The following is a 20473-nucleotide window of genomic DNA, read 5'->3' as shown; positions in this document are numbered from 1 at the left end:
CATACTTAACATATGTGTTACAAGCTATAGAAAGATAGTATGAGACGGGTGATACCTTGCATCTCCTCTATTCATGGAATGTCACTATGTTTGTGGAAGAAATCAGAAAAGCAAAAACTGTGCTAGTCACACTTGTATTGCCAGCACTTCCTAGACTTCTTAGAGCATAGTGTATGCTCAGTAAATATTTGCTGAATGAATAAAACACAAAATACAGGAAGCATTAGCGTCCAAATGGATAACAAGACATTTATTGAACTCTCAAGTCATCGATAGTGGCCAAATGACGGAGTGGGGGGAGGGGTTCTGGTACGGCAGGAAGTAGGGAGACCCTGCGAGACCTGCACGGAAATGGGAAAAAGAAGGGAGTGGATGTGGGGACTTAGCTGTGCTTCTCACCTCATCTCCCCCAAGCTGTGAGTTTGGTGCTGTTGTCTGTGTGTGTGTGTAATGGTTTTCTTGGGCAGAGGTGCCTGCTGTAGTTTCAGGTGAGTGGATATGACCTTCAGTGGTACCTTATGCAGCAGAGATTCAGGGCCAGGGCAGAACGGATTGTCTGGGAGCAAGGAACAAGGCACTCAGCATGGCTTCTGGGAGGGAGGCCTAGACCGGCGGGCCCCAGGAGGCCTTTGGTCTACAATTCGACTTCATATACGTATACTCATAACTCACTGATTACCCGGAAAGAAAGAGAAGAACATGCTGTAACTTTAAACTGTGTTTCATTAAACTCACATTGTGTGGTGAATTAAGAATTGCTTTATTAACCCTGCAATATCTGGTTACTAGCACAATTTGACTATTGTTTATTAAAAGTTAAGATGCCAGTTCACTAAATGTCAACGTGTAAAGTACACTGCAATTAGTGTAAGTTTGTGTTGGCTTTTATTTTTTTAAAAGCCAGACTCTCAAAAAGAAAAAGCCACTAAAGGTCCTGTCTGAGATATTCTGGTGCAAATAGTAAAACCACACAGCGCTACTGATGGTTTTCTCAATGTGATGCTTTTTCTGTCACCTCTATGCATTTCACACACTGTTCCCTGGGCCAGGAGCACAGACTTCTCATATTTAGCCCACTTCCACCCTCAGCAATATTTTTTGGGATTACATCTTTCTTCAAGACTCAACCCACGTATCACATCCTCCCAGAAGCTCCCACTTCTTCCATCTTGGGTTCAAGGCCTCTCTTTTCACGGCACTTGTCATACTTACCGCTCATCTCTCTTCTCTGCTAGAGTATAAATTCCTTTAGGAAAGACACCGTCCATTTCGCCCCTTTTGTGTTCTTAGAATTTGACACAGTGTCTGGCACTAGACAGATGCTCAGCCCTTACAGCAAAGTTCTCGGAATTCCAGATTTCTAGTTCTGTCCCTCCCCAGCATGATCGGAGCACAGTTTTGGAGGGTGGGTAGGTGGCACTAAGCGGCAAAGAGCCTGCCTGACAATGTAGGAGTCAAAAGAGACGTGGGTTCCATCTCTGAGTCAGGAAGATCCCCTGGGGAGGGCATCGCAACCCACGCCAGTATTCTTGCCTGGAGAATCCCATGGACAGAGGAGCCTGGCGGGCTACAGTCCATAGGGTCGCAAAGAGTCAGACACGACTGAAGCGACTTAGCAAGAATGCATAGTCCTAAGTCTACGTGAGTAATTGGCACAGATTCAGCAGAAAGTATGTCAACTGGGGAGAGACACGGATGCTACCCAGTTATACAGCAGGGCTCTGACTTCTTTTCTCCAACATTAGAGGTTTGGGGGCAAGATTAAAGCAGAGAGAAAATTTTTGTTAGACTGAGGATAGGAGGCTGCTGTTACTGTGCAGGAAGACAGTTGGAAGTGAAATGCTTTGTCCCAGGCCAGGCACTGTGGAGGGGCTGTTGCAGCTCCTGCTAATCTCAAAGCTGTGCTGAGTCATGGGCTCTTCCTGGCACGCGGCCTCTGCTCACAAAACACCCAGTGACGGTGTGAGTCTGCGTTGTGCGTGCTTTCTAAAAACAAAAACTTTTCCTGTTCTTGTTTAGATGACTGGCCTTTTGCAATACAGGCAGTTTTAAAAAAATTATCGAGGACCAATCTGTCATAAGAAAGGGCTTGAGTCTTAAGAATATTGAGAACCAGGGAAATTAAGACAACTCAGAAGACATGAATTAGTACTCCACTTTCATAGACTGTACAAGACTGTTCTGCATTCCACCCAGAGGATGAGCACTTGTGTACTGTCCTGGAGAGCTGTTATACGGGGTCCATAAATCTTTGCTGGCATTACCTGGCACAGGCAGTGATGAAATCATTAGCTGACAGGCATAGAAAACAAACTTACGGTTGCCACAAAGGAAAGGATAAATTAAGGAAGGGATAAATTAGGAGTTTTGGATTAGCAGATACAAAGTACCATATATAAAACAGATAAACAACAAAATCCTAATATATAGCACAGAAAAATATTTTCAATATTGTAGAATAATTTATAAATCAAAAGAATATGAGAAAATATATACATGTGTGTTTGTGTATAACAATGACTTTACTGTACACCAGGAACTAACACAACATTGTAATCAACTATAATTTTGAAAAAAGATCATTGGCTGACAGAAATTGCACTGGAAATCAACATGTCAACTGGCCTAATTAATTCACTGGAGTAATTAATTATATAGCATTTTTCTAATTAGTAAATGTTTTCACCTGTCAGAACCAGAGGTAAATGCCACACTGGAATTGGCGGCGGTGGGTGGGGGGTGCGGGGATCCTCCTCATGATACTCAACAGTAAATTGAGAGGAGCACAGAATACTAAACATGAGTGGGAAGGCCCCAGCAGTGGGAAGTGGGCGTGCTGAGTCTCAACACTGTCAGTGGGCACTGGGAAAGAGCAGCAAATAGACCACTTTGAGGTAGGTCATGAGGTCAGAGACATATGTGTTACTATAAACTACAAACAGGAACTACTGTACCAAATTACAAGCAACACACATGTGCAGGCTTATTTTGCTTCAAAGTTTTCTTTACCTTCAGTTTCCTTGGGGATTTTTGGATACCCAAAGTGGCAAATGCATGTTTGGTGGTGGCAATGACAGGATTTAGGCTGCTACACTGGTTCCCTATTTATGGCCTTTCCTTTTCAATCAGTAAACTTTGCTAGCTAAGATGGACCAAAGGAAGCCAGTATGGAATTTGAGGAGATTTCCCACAATGATTGTCACCAGGAAGAGGAGTATCTTCTAACATGCAGACCCCAGTGAAGACATGGGCATTTGATACCCAACCAGGACATGTTGTATAGCACATGGAACTCTACTCAATACTCTGTAATAATTTGTGTGGGACAATAATCTAAATAAAAGTGGATATATGTATGACTGATTCACTCTGCTGTACACCTGAACCCAACACAATGTTATAAATCAACTATCCTCCAAAAAAAAAAAAAAAAGATATGGGCATTTGATTCTCCGCTTTTATGCACATTCTTACAGAGAAATCCACGCACATTATGGAGTGCCTTGATCTGGTGCTGTTTGGGTATTTACGGACGTTTGAAGCTCCAGTTTGCTTGAAAGTTATGAGATTAATATTCTTGATGCTCTCACCAGCATAGAACCTCAACTGATTGCCACTGGAGCTGAGCCAAAGTGAAACAGGATGGTGAAGTTCCTCTAATGTCTTTTAGATTTTTCTGTCTGTAGAAGTATAAAGTGATAAACAACAGCAAACATGGTGAATTCATGTATTTCTTGACAGAAATACCCTGTTTTCTGAAAATATTAGTCTGTATTTTGTTATTCTACCTTGGTTGATTTCTGACAGCTGCTTCATTGGATTTCACAGGCAGCCTTGGGTTTAGCTAAATAAAGAGTACCTGGAAACAGGTTTTGTTTAATTATCAGACCTTCTGTGTGAATTTGAATGGGCAAAGTTCAAATGAAGGGGTGTTCTGAGGTCCTAAGTTCGTGTGTTTTTCTCACTGTGATCACAAAGAATGAAAACAAGTTGATGAGAGGTAGGATGGGATAAGAAAACGAATGTTTGGGAACTGAAAGTTCTCACGTGTACCGGATACATCTTGAGACAACCTGGTAGATTTGTTATGGAAATCAGTGGAGGACTTGAAACCATATACAGTTGTCTTAAAGAAAATAAGTCTGTGTGCTACCCCAGACCCATACTGGACCAAGGCCAAATGTAAGGAGAAGGTGCACTGGTCAACAGTTAACAAATCAACCAACCTATCCTATTAGAGAGATAGACGCCCCACCTTCAAAGGGGGCCTATCTCCTCGGGGAAATGTTGCCCTGAGAGCTGGGGTATAGTATAAAAGGCTATGTCAGGGGGAATATTTTTGAATTGATAAGGGAGTTTAGAAAGCTAAGGGGAAATTTCCATTAGCAGTTTCAGAAGAAAACAAGTTTAAAGAGAGAGTGGCATTCTACCATCATTCTACTGTGATTTGATCTGTAACTGAATAGCAAATTACAATATTTTTATTTTCTGTTATCAACTTAAGAGTGACTATCTTCATATTATAGAATATGGCTTCGATTTTACCTGCTTCCAACACATCCATGAGATCTGACAGGAATACATATGTTGGGTGAGTAATTTTGACTTTTTTCTATTGACTTTGACAAGATGGAGGTTCTTTGGACTTTATATTAAATGTTCAGAAGATGGATCTCTACAGTTATGTAAGTTTCTTAAGTTTAGAGATCACTTAGTTGGAACACAGTTCAGAATACAAAGCAAAAACAATGCCAATTTTCTTCTCAGTGGCATTTTCTTTCCTCAGTTCTTGGGAGAGTTTAGCTCATCTTTAAGAAAGTGGGGCAATATGTCAATTACATCTCAATTAAAGAAAAAAGAAAGTGGGGGCAAAAAAAGTCACCAAAAAACATGGAAAAGCTGAACCAACTTGCCTGAATGAACAAATTCACAGTTCAGCCTGAAATTCAGTGTGCAGTTCAGTCTTTGATTCCAAGACTATGCGCTATATCTGAGATATAATTAAAGGGGCCTCCTGGTATCTAAGGCAGATTTAACTGTTGCAGCATATTACAAAGTGATTTCATATGCTTTGTGATGGACTTTACATAGAATTCACTTTTAAAATACCATGTAGCTTATTCATCTCAGAGGTAGACATAAATCTGCAAATTTAGCTCCAATTCTTGTCCCAGGTTCACAGAACATAATAGAGCATTAATCTTCATGAAACTTAAGGAATTTTTGCAAGTTCCCTCTGATTTGCTGAGAGTTGTGTAAAATGTCTGCTTAAAGTCTCCATCAGGTCAGCATTTCAGAAAATGCTACACTTACACATCTCAAACAGAAGTAGCCTTCCACTGTGTTCATTTCTTTAGGGAAGCCAAGGAGAAAGAAAAGCAAAAAGTACGAAGATGGAGGTAATAGTAAAATGGAAAGACTTCTCAGCCAGCACTTTACTTTGGTTAACAATATTTAATACTGACAGTGCTATGTAGCTTGTCATAGATTGCTAAAAGACTTTATTCCCAATCCCATCTCTGGCTTATGTTTTATCAAAAAAAAAAAAAAAAAGGGGGCAAAACAAGATAGAGGAGAAGACAGTAGATGCAAGTCTATTTAATAAAAATTATATATCTTGGAAAAACTGAAGCAATTGTCTGATTCATACTGGATTGAATTTGGTATGATACCCCAAATTAATACTTTATCTGGTCATTGGTAAGCATGATCATCTTAGAAATGCTTTTCGATGAACCCAATGTAATAAAAATCTACAGACATCTCCCTGCCCCAATTTCTAGTCCAAGGGATCATTAGACAATGGAACAGACATCAAGGAAAACTAAAGAATGAATTAAGAGGAGTATTATTATTAACATGAAAGAATATAATTAATGGTTATGCCAGTTTGAGAAGTTCTTCTTGAAGATAGGAGAGGTGGAGTAGATCAGTGATTTTAAAAATACAAAGTCCCAGATCTCCTTGACCAACTAAATCAGATTTTCAAGGAGCTGGGTCCAGGTATCACTACTTTTTAAAGCACCGTGGGTGATTCTGATATATAGTTAGATTTTGACTCTCTGGAGTAGATGAACTCTTTTAAAGAGTAATGATTCACTCATTCAATTGGGAATCCAAAGGAAAAATATCCAGATAGTGAAGCTGTTTTGGCAGAGTAAGACAGGAAGCATAATAGAAACTGGAAGAGACAGTGGATGGTGGTGTTTCTCAAACTTTAATGTGCATGAGAATCACAAAACAGTTAGTTGAAATGTAGACTTCATTAGATCTAGGGTAGGGAGTAAGATTTTGCATTTCTAACAAGTTGTCCAGGTGAATGCTGCTGACCCTGCTGGTTCATTGACCACTTTGTCTAGCAAGGGACAGTGGGTCAATGTCCTCTTGCCCTTCATCAAGAGAAGAGAGATATCCTTTTGCTTTGAAGCTTATTCTGAAAGTGCACTAATGCCATGGAATATTTTATTTTTGAAATCTACTCTGATTCACTAAGAATCTGTTATCCTAAATGTCTTGGAAATTAATAGTATTTCTGTTCTACTTCCTGAACAGTTAAATTTAATTCAGAAAGTAGAATTTTTAAAGATTTAGGAATTAAAAAAAAAGATGTATATGTACAGCTGAGTCCCTACGCAGTTCACCTGAAACTAAAGCACCATTAATCGGCTATGCATGTGTGCTCATTGTGTCCGACTCTTTGAGACCCCATGGACTGTAGCCCACCAGGCTCCTCTGTCCATGGAATTCTCCAGGCAAACATACTGGAGTGGATTGCCATTAATTAATTGGCTATACTCGAACAGAAAATAAAAAGCTTAAAAAAAAGATATATGAGAGAGCTTGCATGAGGGAATTCATATCTTTCTGGGGAGGCAAAAAAATTAACATGTGAAATGCTAAAATATATGCTTTAGGAGGACAGTGGGGAGGAATTCATACTGACCAGAGAGGAAAGATGCTTTGAAAAGCCTTCACAGAGGATATGGTATTTGAATTTGACCTTGATGAATGAGTAGGAGGGTTTCCTTTTCTCCACACTCTCTTTATTGTTTGTAAACTTATTGTTCGTAGACTTTTTAGATGGTGGCCATTCTAACTGGTGTGAGATGGTACCTCATTGTAGTTTTGATATGCATTTCTCTAATACCTAGTGAGAGCTTCCCTGATAGCTCAGTTGGTAAAGAATCCACCTGCAATGCAGGAGATCCCAGTTTGATTCCTGGGTCGGGAAGATCCCCTGGAGACGGGATAGGCTACCCATTCCAGTATTCTGACCTGGAGAATTCCATGGACTATAGTCCATGGGGTCGCAAGAGTCGGACATGACTGAGCGACTTTCACTTTCAGCATCTTTTCATGTGCCTCTTGGTCATCTGTATGTCTTCTTTGGAGAAATGTCTATGTAGGTCTCTGCCTATTTTTGAATGAGTTTGTTGCTTTGATATTGAGCTGCATGAGATGTTTGTATATTTTGGAGATTAATCTTTTAATCAGTCATTTCACTTGCAAATATTTTCTCTTATTCTGAGAGCTATCTTTTCATCTTGTTAATGGTTTCCTTTGCTGTGCTGAAGATTTTAAGTTCAATTAGGTCCCATTTGTTTATTTTTAAAATTTTCATTACTCAAGGCCATTTTAGTCCAATAAAAAATCTATATATACCTGAAACCATACTTTCTTAAAAAAAGTGAGTAGGATTCCAGTGATTAAAAAATGGAAGGGTAGCAGAAGGCTGTTTCAGGGACAAAGGCCTAGAGCAAGGGTCCTTAACTTTGGCTTCACATCAGATCATCCCGGAAGATCTGAAACATAATCAGAGTTTAAATTAATTGGGACCTGGGCAACATTGTTTCCTACAAAGCCCCTTGGTGATTTTAATGTTCAATCAGGTTGAGGATCATCAGAGATCTAGAAAGATGCAAGGTTTTTGTTAGGGGATTTTGAGGTATTTGAAGGGAAATGGGAGGTCTATAGAACAGAGAAGTCCCAGATGGTTCTTGGTAAAGATGGCTGGATCCACTGTGGTGTAAGGTACATACTTTTTTATCACTACTAATTAAAGCTGTATATAATTATTATTGAAATAACCAAAGTCTGTATAGATGATATGCTTCATAAATATGAATGTTTGAATTAAGGTGATTTCTATAACAGCAGTCAATTCACTGTCTTGAGTTCCACATCTTGTATTACTTTACCAAGAGAGGGATGAAAACCTGGTGGTTCAGCTTGCACTGCTGTGATGGAGGTCTAAGCTGGGGCAGTGGCCTCTGGCGTGGAGAGGAGGTGATGTATTCAGCATGGTTGATGGAATCCTCAATGGCAGTGCTACTCTGAGTGTGATCCTTGGGCCAGCAACATCACACCAATGAGCAGCTTATTTAAAAAGCAAAATCTGACACACTCAACCTGCTGAATCAAAATTTCTAGAAAAGAAGTCATAAAGTGTCCAGTGATTCTTATGCATGTTGACTTTTGAGAAACACTGGTCTATGGAGCTGAAAGACACTATTAGACTCACAGATTACATGTACACATACACTCAGATACAGACATACACAAAACCCCATGGAAAGTTGAGGAGACAAAGAAATATGCAGAGATGAAAAGACAGCAGTGATAATATTCCCTCAGCAGAGTGTATGGAAGGATTGCCATGAGAGCAAAAGCCTGCCTATGCAGAAATGACTGCTCTGCAATTTCTTGGTTATATAATCTTCCACAAGTTTCTCAACTTCTGTAAGCTTTGGCTTCTTACAAATTGAATTATTAGTATTTGTTACCTAATAGAATGATTATAGGATTAAATGAAGTAATATATTTATTATATGCAGTTTTTATGACATTGTGGAATTTTCATGCCTAATGCTATGCCTGGCATACAGTAAATGCACAGCAAATCTTTGTCATTTTTATTCATTATACCATATTTCTTCCTTACAAATCAATTAATCCTAAATGACGGTTTGTGTCCAATATTTGGGCTTGTGGTTATCATAGATGTAGAATGATATTTCTCTTTTGTGTGGTATCTCTCCAGATTGCTTTGCATCTTCTTTGCATTATTATTATTTTTTTTTTTCAGAAAAAGTTTTGTTCATGTTAAAAATCCTTACCTGGACTCTATGGATGAAGATGTTCTCTATCACTTGGATTTAGGAACAAAAACACACAACCTACCGGAAATGTTTGGAGATGTAAAGGTAAGATATTTCTAACTTTAGGGAAAACAATTTAATTTCCTCTGGTGATATTTCTCCTTATTTTCCTGACATAAACATTACTCTTTTGGCTAGAGAAATGTCAGAGGTCTGATAGGAACCAAAGTCATGCTCATTCTCTGAAACAATTTAGATTGTGTATGTCATAAACAATCATTTCCAACTCAACAAGACACAAAAGTTCCCGAACTAAATCTAATGCAAACATTGTTATTTGACTTCTCTCGACCCTAGAGATAAATCTGACTTTATTGACAATCCTGCTGGGTGTTCAGAATTCGTTATGATTCAGTTCACTGTTTAACATCTTTATTTATAGATGAACCTCACTAATCTTCATTTTATCAAACTATGAAATAACTCAATAGAACTAACAATAGGATCTACCACTTCCTGAAAACAACCATTGTTCAATATTTCATATTATTAAGATTTTTGCTATTTCATAAGACAATATTATGAGGAAAAATTGTTTATGGAATTTTACTAGGAAAATTGTATGTCTGTATTATTTATTTCATCTTAAATGTATATATTAATTATAAAAGTGGTTCATGTTCATTATTTAAAATTGGAAAAATATATAAAAGAATAATGACTTTAAAAAACCTGAGTTTAAATAACTTTAAATGACCTGAGAAAAACTCCTACTCCTAGACATAGATGTCATCAACTTATTTTCTTTTCTTTTAAAACTTTTTAATAAATAGATTTTATAATAGTTAGAATTTTATAACTTTACATCTTGTGTTTTTTCGTTTAACTTGATGTCATTAATATTTCCCCATATTACAATATTCTCTTTGAAACAGTTTTTATGGATGCCAAGTGCCTGTGCCATACATTATATAGTCTAAAATTGGCTTTCGTGTTGAAGTATTTTCCATCATAAACAGCACTTAAATGGATATTTTTGTACCTAAAATTTTTTCACATATAAGTCTATTTCTTTAAGATGATTTACAGAAGTGGTCAAAGGGAATAAACTTATTTTTAAATTAATTTTTATTGGAGTATAGTTGCTTTACAATGTTGTGTTACTTTTTGCTGTACAGAAAAGTGAATTATAAATCTATATGTATATATGAAAGTGAAAGTGAAGTCGCTCAGTCGTGTCCAACTCTTTGTGACCCCATGGACTGTAGCCTACCAGGCTCCTCCCTCCATGGGATTCTCCAGGCAAGAGTACTGGAGTGGGTTGCCATTTCCTTCTCCAGGGGTTCTTCCCGACCCAGGGATCGAACCCAGGTCTCCCGCATTCCAGGCAGACGCTTTAACCTCTGAGCCACCAGGGAAGCCCATATGTATATATATATATATATATATATATATATGTGTGTGTGTGTGTGTATATATACATCCCCTCTTTTTTGGATTTCCTTCCCATTTAGGTCACCAGCTAGCACTGGGTAGAGTGCCCTGTGCTATATACTAGGCTCTCATTTATTATCTATTCCATATGCTGCTAAGTCGCTTCAGTCATGTCCAGCTCTGTGCGACCCCATTGACGGCACCCACCAGGCTACCCTGTCCCTGGGATTCTCCAGGCAAGAACACTGGAGTGGGTTGCCATTTCCTTCTCCAATACATGAAAGTGAAAAGTGAAAGTGAAGTCGCTCAGTCACGTCAGACCGCCAGCGATCCCATGGACTGCAGCCTTCCAGGCTCCTCCGTCCATGAGATTTTCCAGGCGAGAGTACTGGAGTGGGTTGCCATTGCCTTCTCCAATCTATTCCATATACGAACTTAAAAATTTTTTTTGTGCTCTAAAAGGCCTACATGGACACAGTCCCACTACTAGAGAACTGTGCAGTTTTCAGCTGACTTTTATTCACTCCTCACTCCTTTAGCAGTTATACTTGGAGAAGGCAGTGGCACCCCACTCCAGTACTCTTGTCTGGAAAATCCCATGGACAGAGGAGCCTGGTGGGCTGTGGTCCTTGCGGTCACAAAGAGTCAGACACACTGAACGACTTCACTTTCACTTTTTACTTTCCTGCATTGGAGAAGGAAATGGCAACCCACTCCAGTGTTCTTGCCTGGAGAATCCCAGGGATGGGGGAGCCTGGTGGGCTGCCATCTATGGGGTCGCACTGCAGTCACGACTGAAGTGACTTAGCAACAGTAGCAGCAATTATAAGAACAAAAATAAAAATTCGCACATCCACTATCTCAAATCTTCACATTCCCTCTTTTAAGTGGGTATAGCAGATATTTATTTCCTCCACAAAATAAGGAAATTGAGTTCAGACTGATCAAAGGTGGTTAACAAGTTATGCCATATAGTGGCAGTGCTAGGACTTGTCCAGTTTCCAGGATTCTTGCCTACTGCACTAGGCGGGCTCTTCGAGTCATTGTAACTGAGAATAGTCCATTAATTGGCCGGGGGCACTGGAGAAGGGGAGCAAGAGGAGGAGGTTGTTAGGTACGTGAAGAAGGAGGAGAAGGAAGAGGGAGGTGAAGAAATCAATCTATGATGCTCATTAACAGTAGGTGTTAAATTGCTTCCTCCCTCCCATTGCTCCTATGGCACAAGGTGTGAAGATACAGGCTGATGTGTGTGACCTGCCTGTTTCCTTACTCCCCTGCAATCAGTTACTCCCTGCCCTTTCATGGCATCCCCCAATCTTTTGCTTCATCTTTTCAATGTAACCTCTTTTCCTACTGCTGTTTCTGATATTTATGCTCCAAGAGAAATTGATCAAGGCTGTCTGTGATACTCATTAACCAGACTTTATCTGAATTCAGATGTTAGGTTTGAGGTTCATGCCTCACAATTTTTCCAGGACCCTTATATAAAGATAACTCTGATTAATTAAATGATCCATCGTAATTAATAAACTAAGGTGCACATCTAATTAAAAAGACATGTTTTTGAGACAGAACATGATCATTATTTACATATCTAGGTATCTCTCTCTCTTCTACCTGACTAGATTTTTATCAGCACTCATTCTTATACTTTGTTACAACCACTATCCAATCTTAAAAATTCACAACCCACCTGGTACTAGACCACTTCAGTGATTCTCTTTTGGATAAAAAGACATGCTCTGGTTTAGAACACATTTCTACCAGAGAACAACTCTATTGACTGGGCCGTTTGGATGGGTAGGAGGCAAACGTGTGTGTGTGTGTGTGTGTGTGTGTGTGTGTGTGTGTGTGTATAGATTGGGAAGAAAGTAATGTAGTTTCAAATAATCTGAACTGGCTGCTTAATCTATTCTTTAGAGGCAGCAGGTAAAGTCGGACATATTTACTAATGCTCTTCTCAGAAACTTGCCTCCTTCCAGTTACATTCTTATCTTCGATCGAGAACATGCTAGGTTCAGTTGCTTGACTCACTTAAATTCCAGGATAGCAATCCTAGGTAAGGAGAGAGGACATAACCCATCAGTACCTGAAAACTTGTCCTTATCTTCACAGAGAGGATCATTATTAATACCACTATGTTCAAAGAAAAGAAGAACTTTGAGTGTGTAAAATTTTAAAACTTAAAATTTTAAATCATTGAAATGATCTCTATTGTTTTCATTTTCTTACTTACTGTACTTAAAGGGCTTTGTTAGCTGCTACTTCAAAATATCAGCGGCATAATACAATATAAGTTTGTTACTCACTCACAGTGAGTGCCAAGTGGGTGCCCCTGGGTCAGTGGGTGGCTTTCCTCCAACTGGTGATTAAGGATCCAGACTTTTCTCATCTTGTTGCTCTGTCATCTTCAAGGGGTGCCTTGCTAGGAGTGCCTGGGTGTCAACACCCATTCAGCAGACACGTGGAAGACAATCTATAGGACCATTACTGGGAGATTTCTATGGGTGAGAACTGGAAGTGACACTCATCACTCTGTTCACATTCTAGCAGCTGGAACTCAGGTATATGGCCTCATCTAACTTAAGAGAAGGCTGGAAAGTTACATTTAGTAGTGTACCCAGAAAGAAGGGGAAATAGCTTTGGTGAACAGCTAATGTCTTCTGTCATACTGACTTGGCTTAAGCAATCATCTGAAAAATATAGTGAGGGATCTTTAGAAGCTATCTATTCAAATTCAGCCTCCAAATATATCTTTTATAAAATCACTAACTGGTACACTCCATTCTCTCCCTAGAAATTTCAAGTAATATGGAAAAGCATTATACCACTATATAATGTGTATTTTAAGTCTTTTTACTCCTTTATTAACATGTGAAATACATATACTGAAACAGGACTAGATTAATACAACATGGCAAAGCTAAGTCTTTCAAAACAGTAGGCATATTTGAAAGTGAGCTCATTCTGGCAGTCATTAGGCCAAGTCCTTAACATAGTTTTGCAATGCTTCAGACTCCTTCCCAACACATTTGTGTTTCCTTTGATAAAACCAGGACAAATCATAATTGAAGGGAGCATAAATCACAGAAAGTGTTGCTTAAGGTTAATGTTGGTTGGTGGTCTTCAGTTGTATTTTACTTCTCATCAAAGCAACCAGACTGAAAATTGTGTCCAGAGGTGATATTTAGTAAGTCTGATTTAGAAATAACTCTTAAAGAACAAAAATGCTTTTGTCTATACTTATCATCTTTATGTCTCCAGAAACATTCAGAAATTCTCATTGATTACAGCAATATCTGCGTTCAAAGAAGAATTCAAACCGCAAGCTATTCCAACATCTGTTTTGGTTTTATGGTCAATCTGAATAGCTGTAATTTACATTTATGGTACCACACAATGAGGTTATTTTCAAACTACTGTATTTTGTAAAAAGGAAACAACAACAACAAAAATGACCTCCTTGTACTTAGATCTTGAGCCAAGTCTTAACTATCCATACTCACAAGGGGAAAATTTCATGAATAATCAATAATAATTCAAAAACTCACCTTAGACCATGGCTTTATTCTCTTCGCTACTCAGGCTTGACGGCTACCTTTCATTACAGTTCATACCAACTTTAAGCCCCAACCGAGAGCCTTGTAAGAAGGCACAGAAAAGACAGTAATGAGGGTAGAAGAGAAGCAGAGGGCCTGGATAAAAGGGTAATCACATCCCATAATTGAGAATGAGGGTGGCATAGAAGTTATTGCTAAATGGAAACAATGCATCATGTAATGAGACCACCCATGATTCACAGTAAATCGTTTGTGAATTGGGCACCTAGCTCTACAACCCCAGTTAGGTATTTCCTTAGGCAGATACTCTTTATCCCTGTGAGAGACGACAATCTTTCTGAAGCTCTGCCCAGCACTGCCTGCATCAGTCAGGCAGTACCAGCTGCCTTTTCCTTGCTGGGTTTGAACCAGCTTCATTTGCAAAAATTATGCAAATACAGAAACACATAAACAAGCTAAAAGCAGGGCTAGGAAATTGCTCTATAATACGAAAGATGGAAGTTACCATTTGTTGACCACTCAGAAGGTGCCTGGCTTTGTCCTCTATCACACTCAACAAAATCCTCGAAAGGGACTGTATTTTTTTTTCCTGTTTCGGTGATGATGATCTGAGGCACATAGAGATTACATGTATAACACTGAACAAGCTTCTTAATCAGAGATAGAATTGGGGTACAAAACCAGGCTTCTCTAACTTCAAAGGGCAGTCCTTTAACCACTGTGTTTCCGTATCTCTCTGACTTGGGGCTTCTTCAGACGCTGTGCACGTTACCACTCAGCTCAGATTCCAGAATGACTTTGCAGCTGGTACCTTTCTGTGGACTATGCTTCATTTGGTCTCTGATACCTGCTGCCATTCATCATCCCACTGCTGAGCACTGGTCCCCACAAAGCTGGCTGCTCATCCACACTACACTTAGGTCATGCCCATCCTGTCTCTGGCATCTACCTCTCCCAGCCCTGGGGCTGATGTACCCCTAACAGGCTATTGCACAAGCAATTACCAGACAATTTTATTGCTGTACTTTATTAGATTTGACACTCTTGACTGCAACACATATTGTAATTTCAAAGATGTTAAAACATGAATGAATAAGACAAAAATAAAACCAAATCATTGGAAGTGATGAAATACCATACTGAGATTTTTAGTCTACAATGATAAGGCTTGTTCCATGAGGATTTCTTCTGAATGAGAAGTTGGAAAGCCTTGTGCTTTCTTTTAAGTTTCATGTTAACGTTGTGTATTTCACAATAAAAACATATGCTTGGGAGGGTGGAATCAGAAAACATATCTAAACTTGTCATTCTCCTATGGTTACTCTTATATTACTTATATTCCATGTCCTCGGTATTGCCATGTTAAGCCTGTAGCCCACTAATGCCCAACCACAGGTTGCCTATATAAACTTGAGATGCTGGTTGATATTCACTGTGACAAAAATACCCACTTGAGCAAAATCAACACTTATTTTGATTATGTGATTATCTTTTTCTTTACAAATTAAGTACATCAAACTTTTTTTCTGGTTGCCTTATTTACCAGTTAATGATGCCAATTATTTAACTCATGAACATTAACCCAGAACATCTACATATATCCTTAAGTATATAACTGAAAAACAAAGTAACAACATTAAAGTTGAAAGATGACCCTTGCCTTTTATCTTGGGTACTCAGGCGGGTAATTGTTTATTTTTATTATCAGTTTGTCTGTGTTGGTGGGAGCCCCAACAGAATGAAAGCATTTGCACTGTTTATGCACAAGGAGCTCAGACTGGCGGACAGTGAAGAGGACATCAAGGATATCTGTGCTGGGACAGACAGATATTGTATGTACAAAATTGGTCCCGTGCTCTCCATCAGTGTAAGTACTCAATAGCTGCATGTCACGTAGTCATCACAAGCTAGCAAAAGAAAGTGGGACCTTCCAAATATAGGAGTTCCTGTTCCCCTCCTTTGCATTTTCACGCAGTTAAATGAAGTGACCAGGTGTGACATTCATAGTTGGAAAAAGTCCTAGGGGCAGAAAATAGCATTCTATGCCACTTTGGTACACTTTATTAGTTACCATTAAGCTATGCAAGTTAGGGGAAAAAGCCTTCAAAGCATACTTCCTCTCTTTAGTTTGTAACTGATTAATAAGCCACCAGCAATTTTTCTCCTCTATGTCTTATCCAACTTTGGGAATGTTGGGCTTTTAGTACACAGGGTCCAATTTTCAGGATTACCAAAGTGGTGCCATTTAACACTATACTAAGCTTGCTGAAAAGCTGCTAATGCATTTCTATGGAGATCTTGTAAATTGCTCTCCTGTATTTAGAACATGCTAACAGTTCTGGACACACAGTGTCCTGAGACAATATGAAAGTGGAATGACTTGCAGTCTTAGGGAACACAAGGCCACTTTCCCTCTTGGACCCAGGATAGCGTATACTTAGCCAAGTGTAAATGTATGTGCACCCAGCTTGCCTTCCAAGTGGGTCTCTCTGCCACAGGGCTATTTTCTGAAACAACAGTTCTGAGGTTGTACGTGTCTAGACACTGAAGCCCCCATAAGGAGACAGTTAACCATGTCAGATGACAAGGAAAGAATCTACAACAGGGTGTGACAATTCTAAGGAGCTGCATTATATATGACTCCTGCACTAGGGGATAACTGCTTTTCCTCAGTCACTCTGGAGGTGGAAGAATGGATGATCATGGCTACAAGCTTGGACTGAAGAAGGGGGAACTATGCAACACTAGTGGAACAGCCAAGCTGATCTCTCCTCTGGGTCAAAACACATGAAACCTGCTTTGGACTCGAATGGGAGAAACCATTCATTCATGTATTTTTTTATCCAACAATTATAGAATATCTACATTAGAAAAAACTGAATACCCCCTGATCCTGGCATATTTTGTCTTACTAACTTTTGTTTGACCTTTAGACTACAACTCTTTGTCCTTTTTTGCACAATAAATGGGGAAGGACAAAAAGGTAACATTTATAAAAATGAGAAACTATCATAAACAAGTAGTAAAACTTCAGATATAAAAACAGCAGTGACTGATACTGTTGGCCTGTCAGAAAAAGAACTGAAATATGTATCATGCCCGAAGAGGTCAGCCAATTGGAAACGAGCCTCAGTAGGCAGAAAGAAGATTTCCAGTTGAGATCCCTTCTTCGAAAATTCTTCCTCTCCAAAAGCTGCTGGGGTCTGTGTGTGTGTGTGTGTGTGTGTGTGTGTGTGTGTGTGAAAGAGAGAGACAGAGAGAGAGTTCAGTAGAAATATACAAGCCCATTTGTCATTTTATCACTATGCCATATATAAAGTGATAATCATAAACCTATCAAGTATCTGATTTAGGAGGAACCTAATAGACTTCCCTGGTGGCTCAGACGGTAAAGCGTCTGCCTATAGTGTGGGAGACCCAGGTTTGATCCCTGGGTCGGGAAGATCCCCTGGAGAAGGAAATGGCAACCCACTCCAGTATTCTTGCCTGAAAAATCCCATGGACAGAGGAGCTTCTTAGGCTGGAATCCATGGGTTTGCAAAGAGTCAGACATGACTGAGCGACTTCACTTTTCACTAATAAATCAAATAATGGTTCATTCTCTTCATTTACAATTGAGGAATGAGACTTAGAGAGTTTACTCATTAGTGGCAGAGCCAAGACTAGTTAATCTTGGACATACAATTAACACAGGTTTGATTCAGGCCTCTAGGAGACTTATGATGCATTTGGAAGTCAGACCATGTTCCATGGCAACCAAAAATGGGAAGTCCAGAGGTTCAAAATTTCCATAGTTTAATATTCTTGATGGTGAGAAAAAGGGAACTCAGACGAAAATATTGTACCCATGACTGCAGTGGTTTCCCAGATTTGTTAATGAAGAATTAGTGGAAGCCATCATCTAACTGCCAAGATGCCCCTGGTGCTTTTGTGCACACACAGTCTTTGTGCCTGAGTAGAACACTGAAGACCACCTTTGACTCTCTGGCATTATGTTAGAAATGAAATAGAAACTGATTCTAAACTTAGTTCCATCTACCACAAATTCCAGCATGGAGGATCTTTCTGGAACATTATTAGAACATATTGTAAATGCCAAATGATTTGGAATGGCCAAATCCTCTAACCTGTGTTGATCTTTATTCTGTGACAATGATTCTACTCTTCCAAATGCTGAGGAAGACGGGGTTGCAATCATGATCTATAGCAACTTATTCAACAACTTAATCTCACCTACACATTTAGTATGGGCTTCCCAGGTGGTGGTAGTGGTAAAGAACCCACCTGCCAATGCAGGAGACATAAGAGACGTGGGTATGATCCCTGAGTCAGGAAGATCCCCTGGAGCAGGGCATGGGAACCTACCCCAGTATTCTTTCCTGGAGAATCCCAAAGACAGAGGAGCCTCGTGGGCTACAGTCGATAGGGTTGCAAAGAGTCGGACACGACTAAAGTGACTTAGCAGGCATGCATACATTTAGTATATGCTCCAATTTTTAGGTGTAGGTATAACCCATATCTCTAACTTTTTACCTTTCAGAGCTCACACAGAATTGCCAGCAAATGAACATGGACACATCAGGGCAATGAAATGGACTTACTCTTTCATTTAGTATGGTGGAAAAGGACTAAATACATGGCAGCCAAATCTATATTTCCTCGAAATCAAGTCAATCTTGCAAAAAGCTCTTTTTCAAAGACTCACTGAAAAGCCCAGAAATGGCACTGCCCTGACACACCAATACACCACACTGTCCCCACCTTCTGCTCTTGACGATGAGGGTTGAACTCAGTTTAACTGGCAGGGAGATGCCTCTCTTTGATCATCACAGATGGACCCATCTATCAGCGTGTCATGTGGGCGTCAGTTAGAGCTGACTTACGGTTTTCTCCGCTTTGGCAAAGTCATAATGATTATGTAAATTTATCTGCGGGCTGTTAACTTGTAATGAAGGAAGAAAATATGTCCTGTGCATGTATCAGTCTGCGAGATGTATAATGACTTTCCCTTTTCTCTCCACAGCATGGCATGGGCATCCCCTCCATTTCTATTATGCTTCATGAACTCATTAAATTACTATACCATGCCCGATGCTCTGACGTTACCATCATCAGAATCGGCACATCAGGGGGAATAGGTGAGATGAACTGATTTCTATACTATTCTAATAAATTCAAGGAGTGGTTCCATACAGGGTAACTAGCTGCCAAAGCATACCAACATACCCAGAGCCCCGCTGAAACCCAGATGGGCTGAAAAGTGTCAGGAGGCTGAGCTTGAGGCAATTTGGAAATTTAAACTTAGAGAAAACTAAAGGAATTTAAAGAAATATGTGTGTGTGTATATGTATGTATGTATATATATATATATATATATATATATATATATATGTATGTGCACATATATGTATGTAATCTTTCTCTTTTTACCTGCATGGAAACCTGGAGTGAGACCTCACGCTGCCTATTGCCCAAACAGGCTTAGGTGTTCTTAAGGGGAAGAGTGGAGCAACTACTAGGAAATTTGTTTTGAGGATAAGAGTAAGTTTCAAGGGTTAGCATAAATTTTGAAGCTTAAAAATTTTATAAGTGACAGAAATAGGTGCCTTCAAGTGAAAAAAATCACTAAGACTTGCTTTGTTTATTAGCTAAGTAAGAAGATGGCAATAGTTCTCAGGAAAACATTGCTTTTAGCTCACGTTAGTGTCACCCTTTACTTGCCTTGGTCTGGGCCTTTTCTACATGGACATACCAGAAGACATCAGGCCAGGCTGTTAGGGAAGAGTTGGGAGATGCTTCCAAAGTTTTTCTCAGCACCTCACCTCCTCCCTTACTCCTCGGGTGGCCAGGCAACTGGTCAGGAGCCTTGTTAATATATCTACCCTGGGTTCAGGTAAAGTTCTGAGGAGATCTTCTATTTCAACCGGTTCCTCAGGAGCAGATCTTATGAGAGGATAATTCTACTATGTCAAGAAATGCAAACAGAGCAGGGCATTGCAACTGAAAAGGTTGGGTTGACAGAGTGAGAGGACTGAATGGGAATTTTTTTTTTAAGATGGAAATTATTAATAAAAATTTGGTCTTAGAATTACACAGGTGGCTAAGTCGTGCTTCACTGGAAACAGACATGTTAAAAAAAATCATGTCCTTTCCACAGCTATGGTACAGGAAAGTCCACCAAGACCCTCATAGATGAATTAAAGGACATCTATGGATGTTCATTTGGAAAGAGAAGGAGAATGTTAGCAATCATTGTTAGATCAGGCATCCTCCTGGATGGTTGTTTAGCCAATGTTATGCCAAATAGGCAATAGTAGGGAATGAGCCATTTGGGGATGAAATGGATAACGTTGTTATAAAAAGTGCTCAGAATTCTTGAGT

At 39.4% G+C, this 20473-nt stretch overlaps 1 protein-coding gene across 13 annotated transcripts in view; it reads left to right on the top strand.

Moving 5' to 3' along the window:
* Positions 1-3951: 3951 nt before the first annotated feature.
* UPP2 (uridine phosphorylase 2) overlaps positions 3952-20473 on the top strand; it is a 98769-nt gene continuing 82247 nt past the window's right edge. For 4 of the 13 annotated variants that reach the window (XR_011254527.1, XM_069577489.1, XM_069577488.1 and 1 more), the window contains exons 1-5: positions 3965-4000; positions 4527-4591; positions 9086-9203; positions 15801-15959; positions 19116-19230. Coding sequence is in view for 11 of the 13 variants with exons in the window: in XM_069577489.1 (XP_069433590.1) it covers positions 4530-4591; positions 9086-9203; positions 15801-15959; positions 19116-19230 (454 nt within the window). In the remaining 2 variants the exon portion in view is untranslated. Of the gene's footprint in view, positions 4183-4232; positions 4592-9085; positions 9204-15800; positions 15960-19115; positions 19231-20473 lie in introns of those variants that run through there. The other 9 variants (XM_069577486.1, XM_069577487.1, XM_069577484.1 and 6 more) reach the window with 4 other exon arrangements.

The sequence above is a fragment of the Ovis canadensis genome, chromosome 2 (genome assembly GCF_042477335.2).
Source record: "Ovis canadensis isolate MfBH-ARS-UI-01 breed Bighorn chromosome 2, ARS-UI_OviCan_v2, whole genome shotgun sequence".
Taxonomy (NCBI): domain Eukaryota; kingdom Metazoa; phylum Chordata; class Mammalia; order Artiodactyla; family Bovidae; genus Ovis; species Ovis canadensis.
This window is presented reverse-complemented; position numbering and strand designations above follow the sequence as displayed.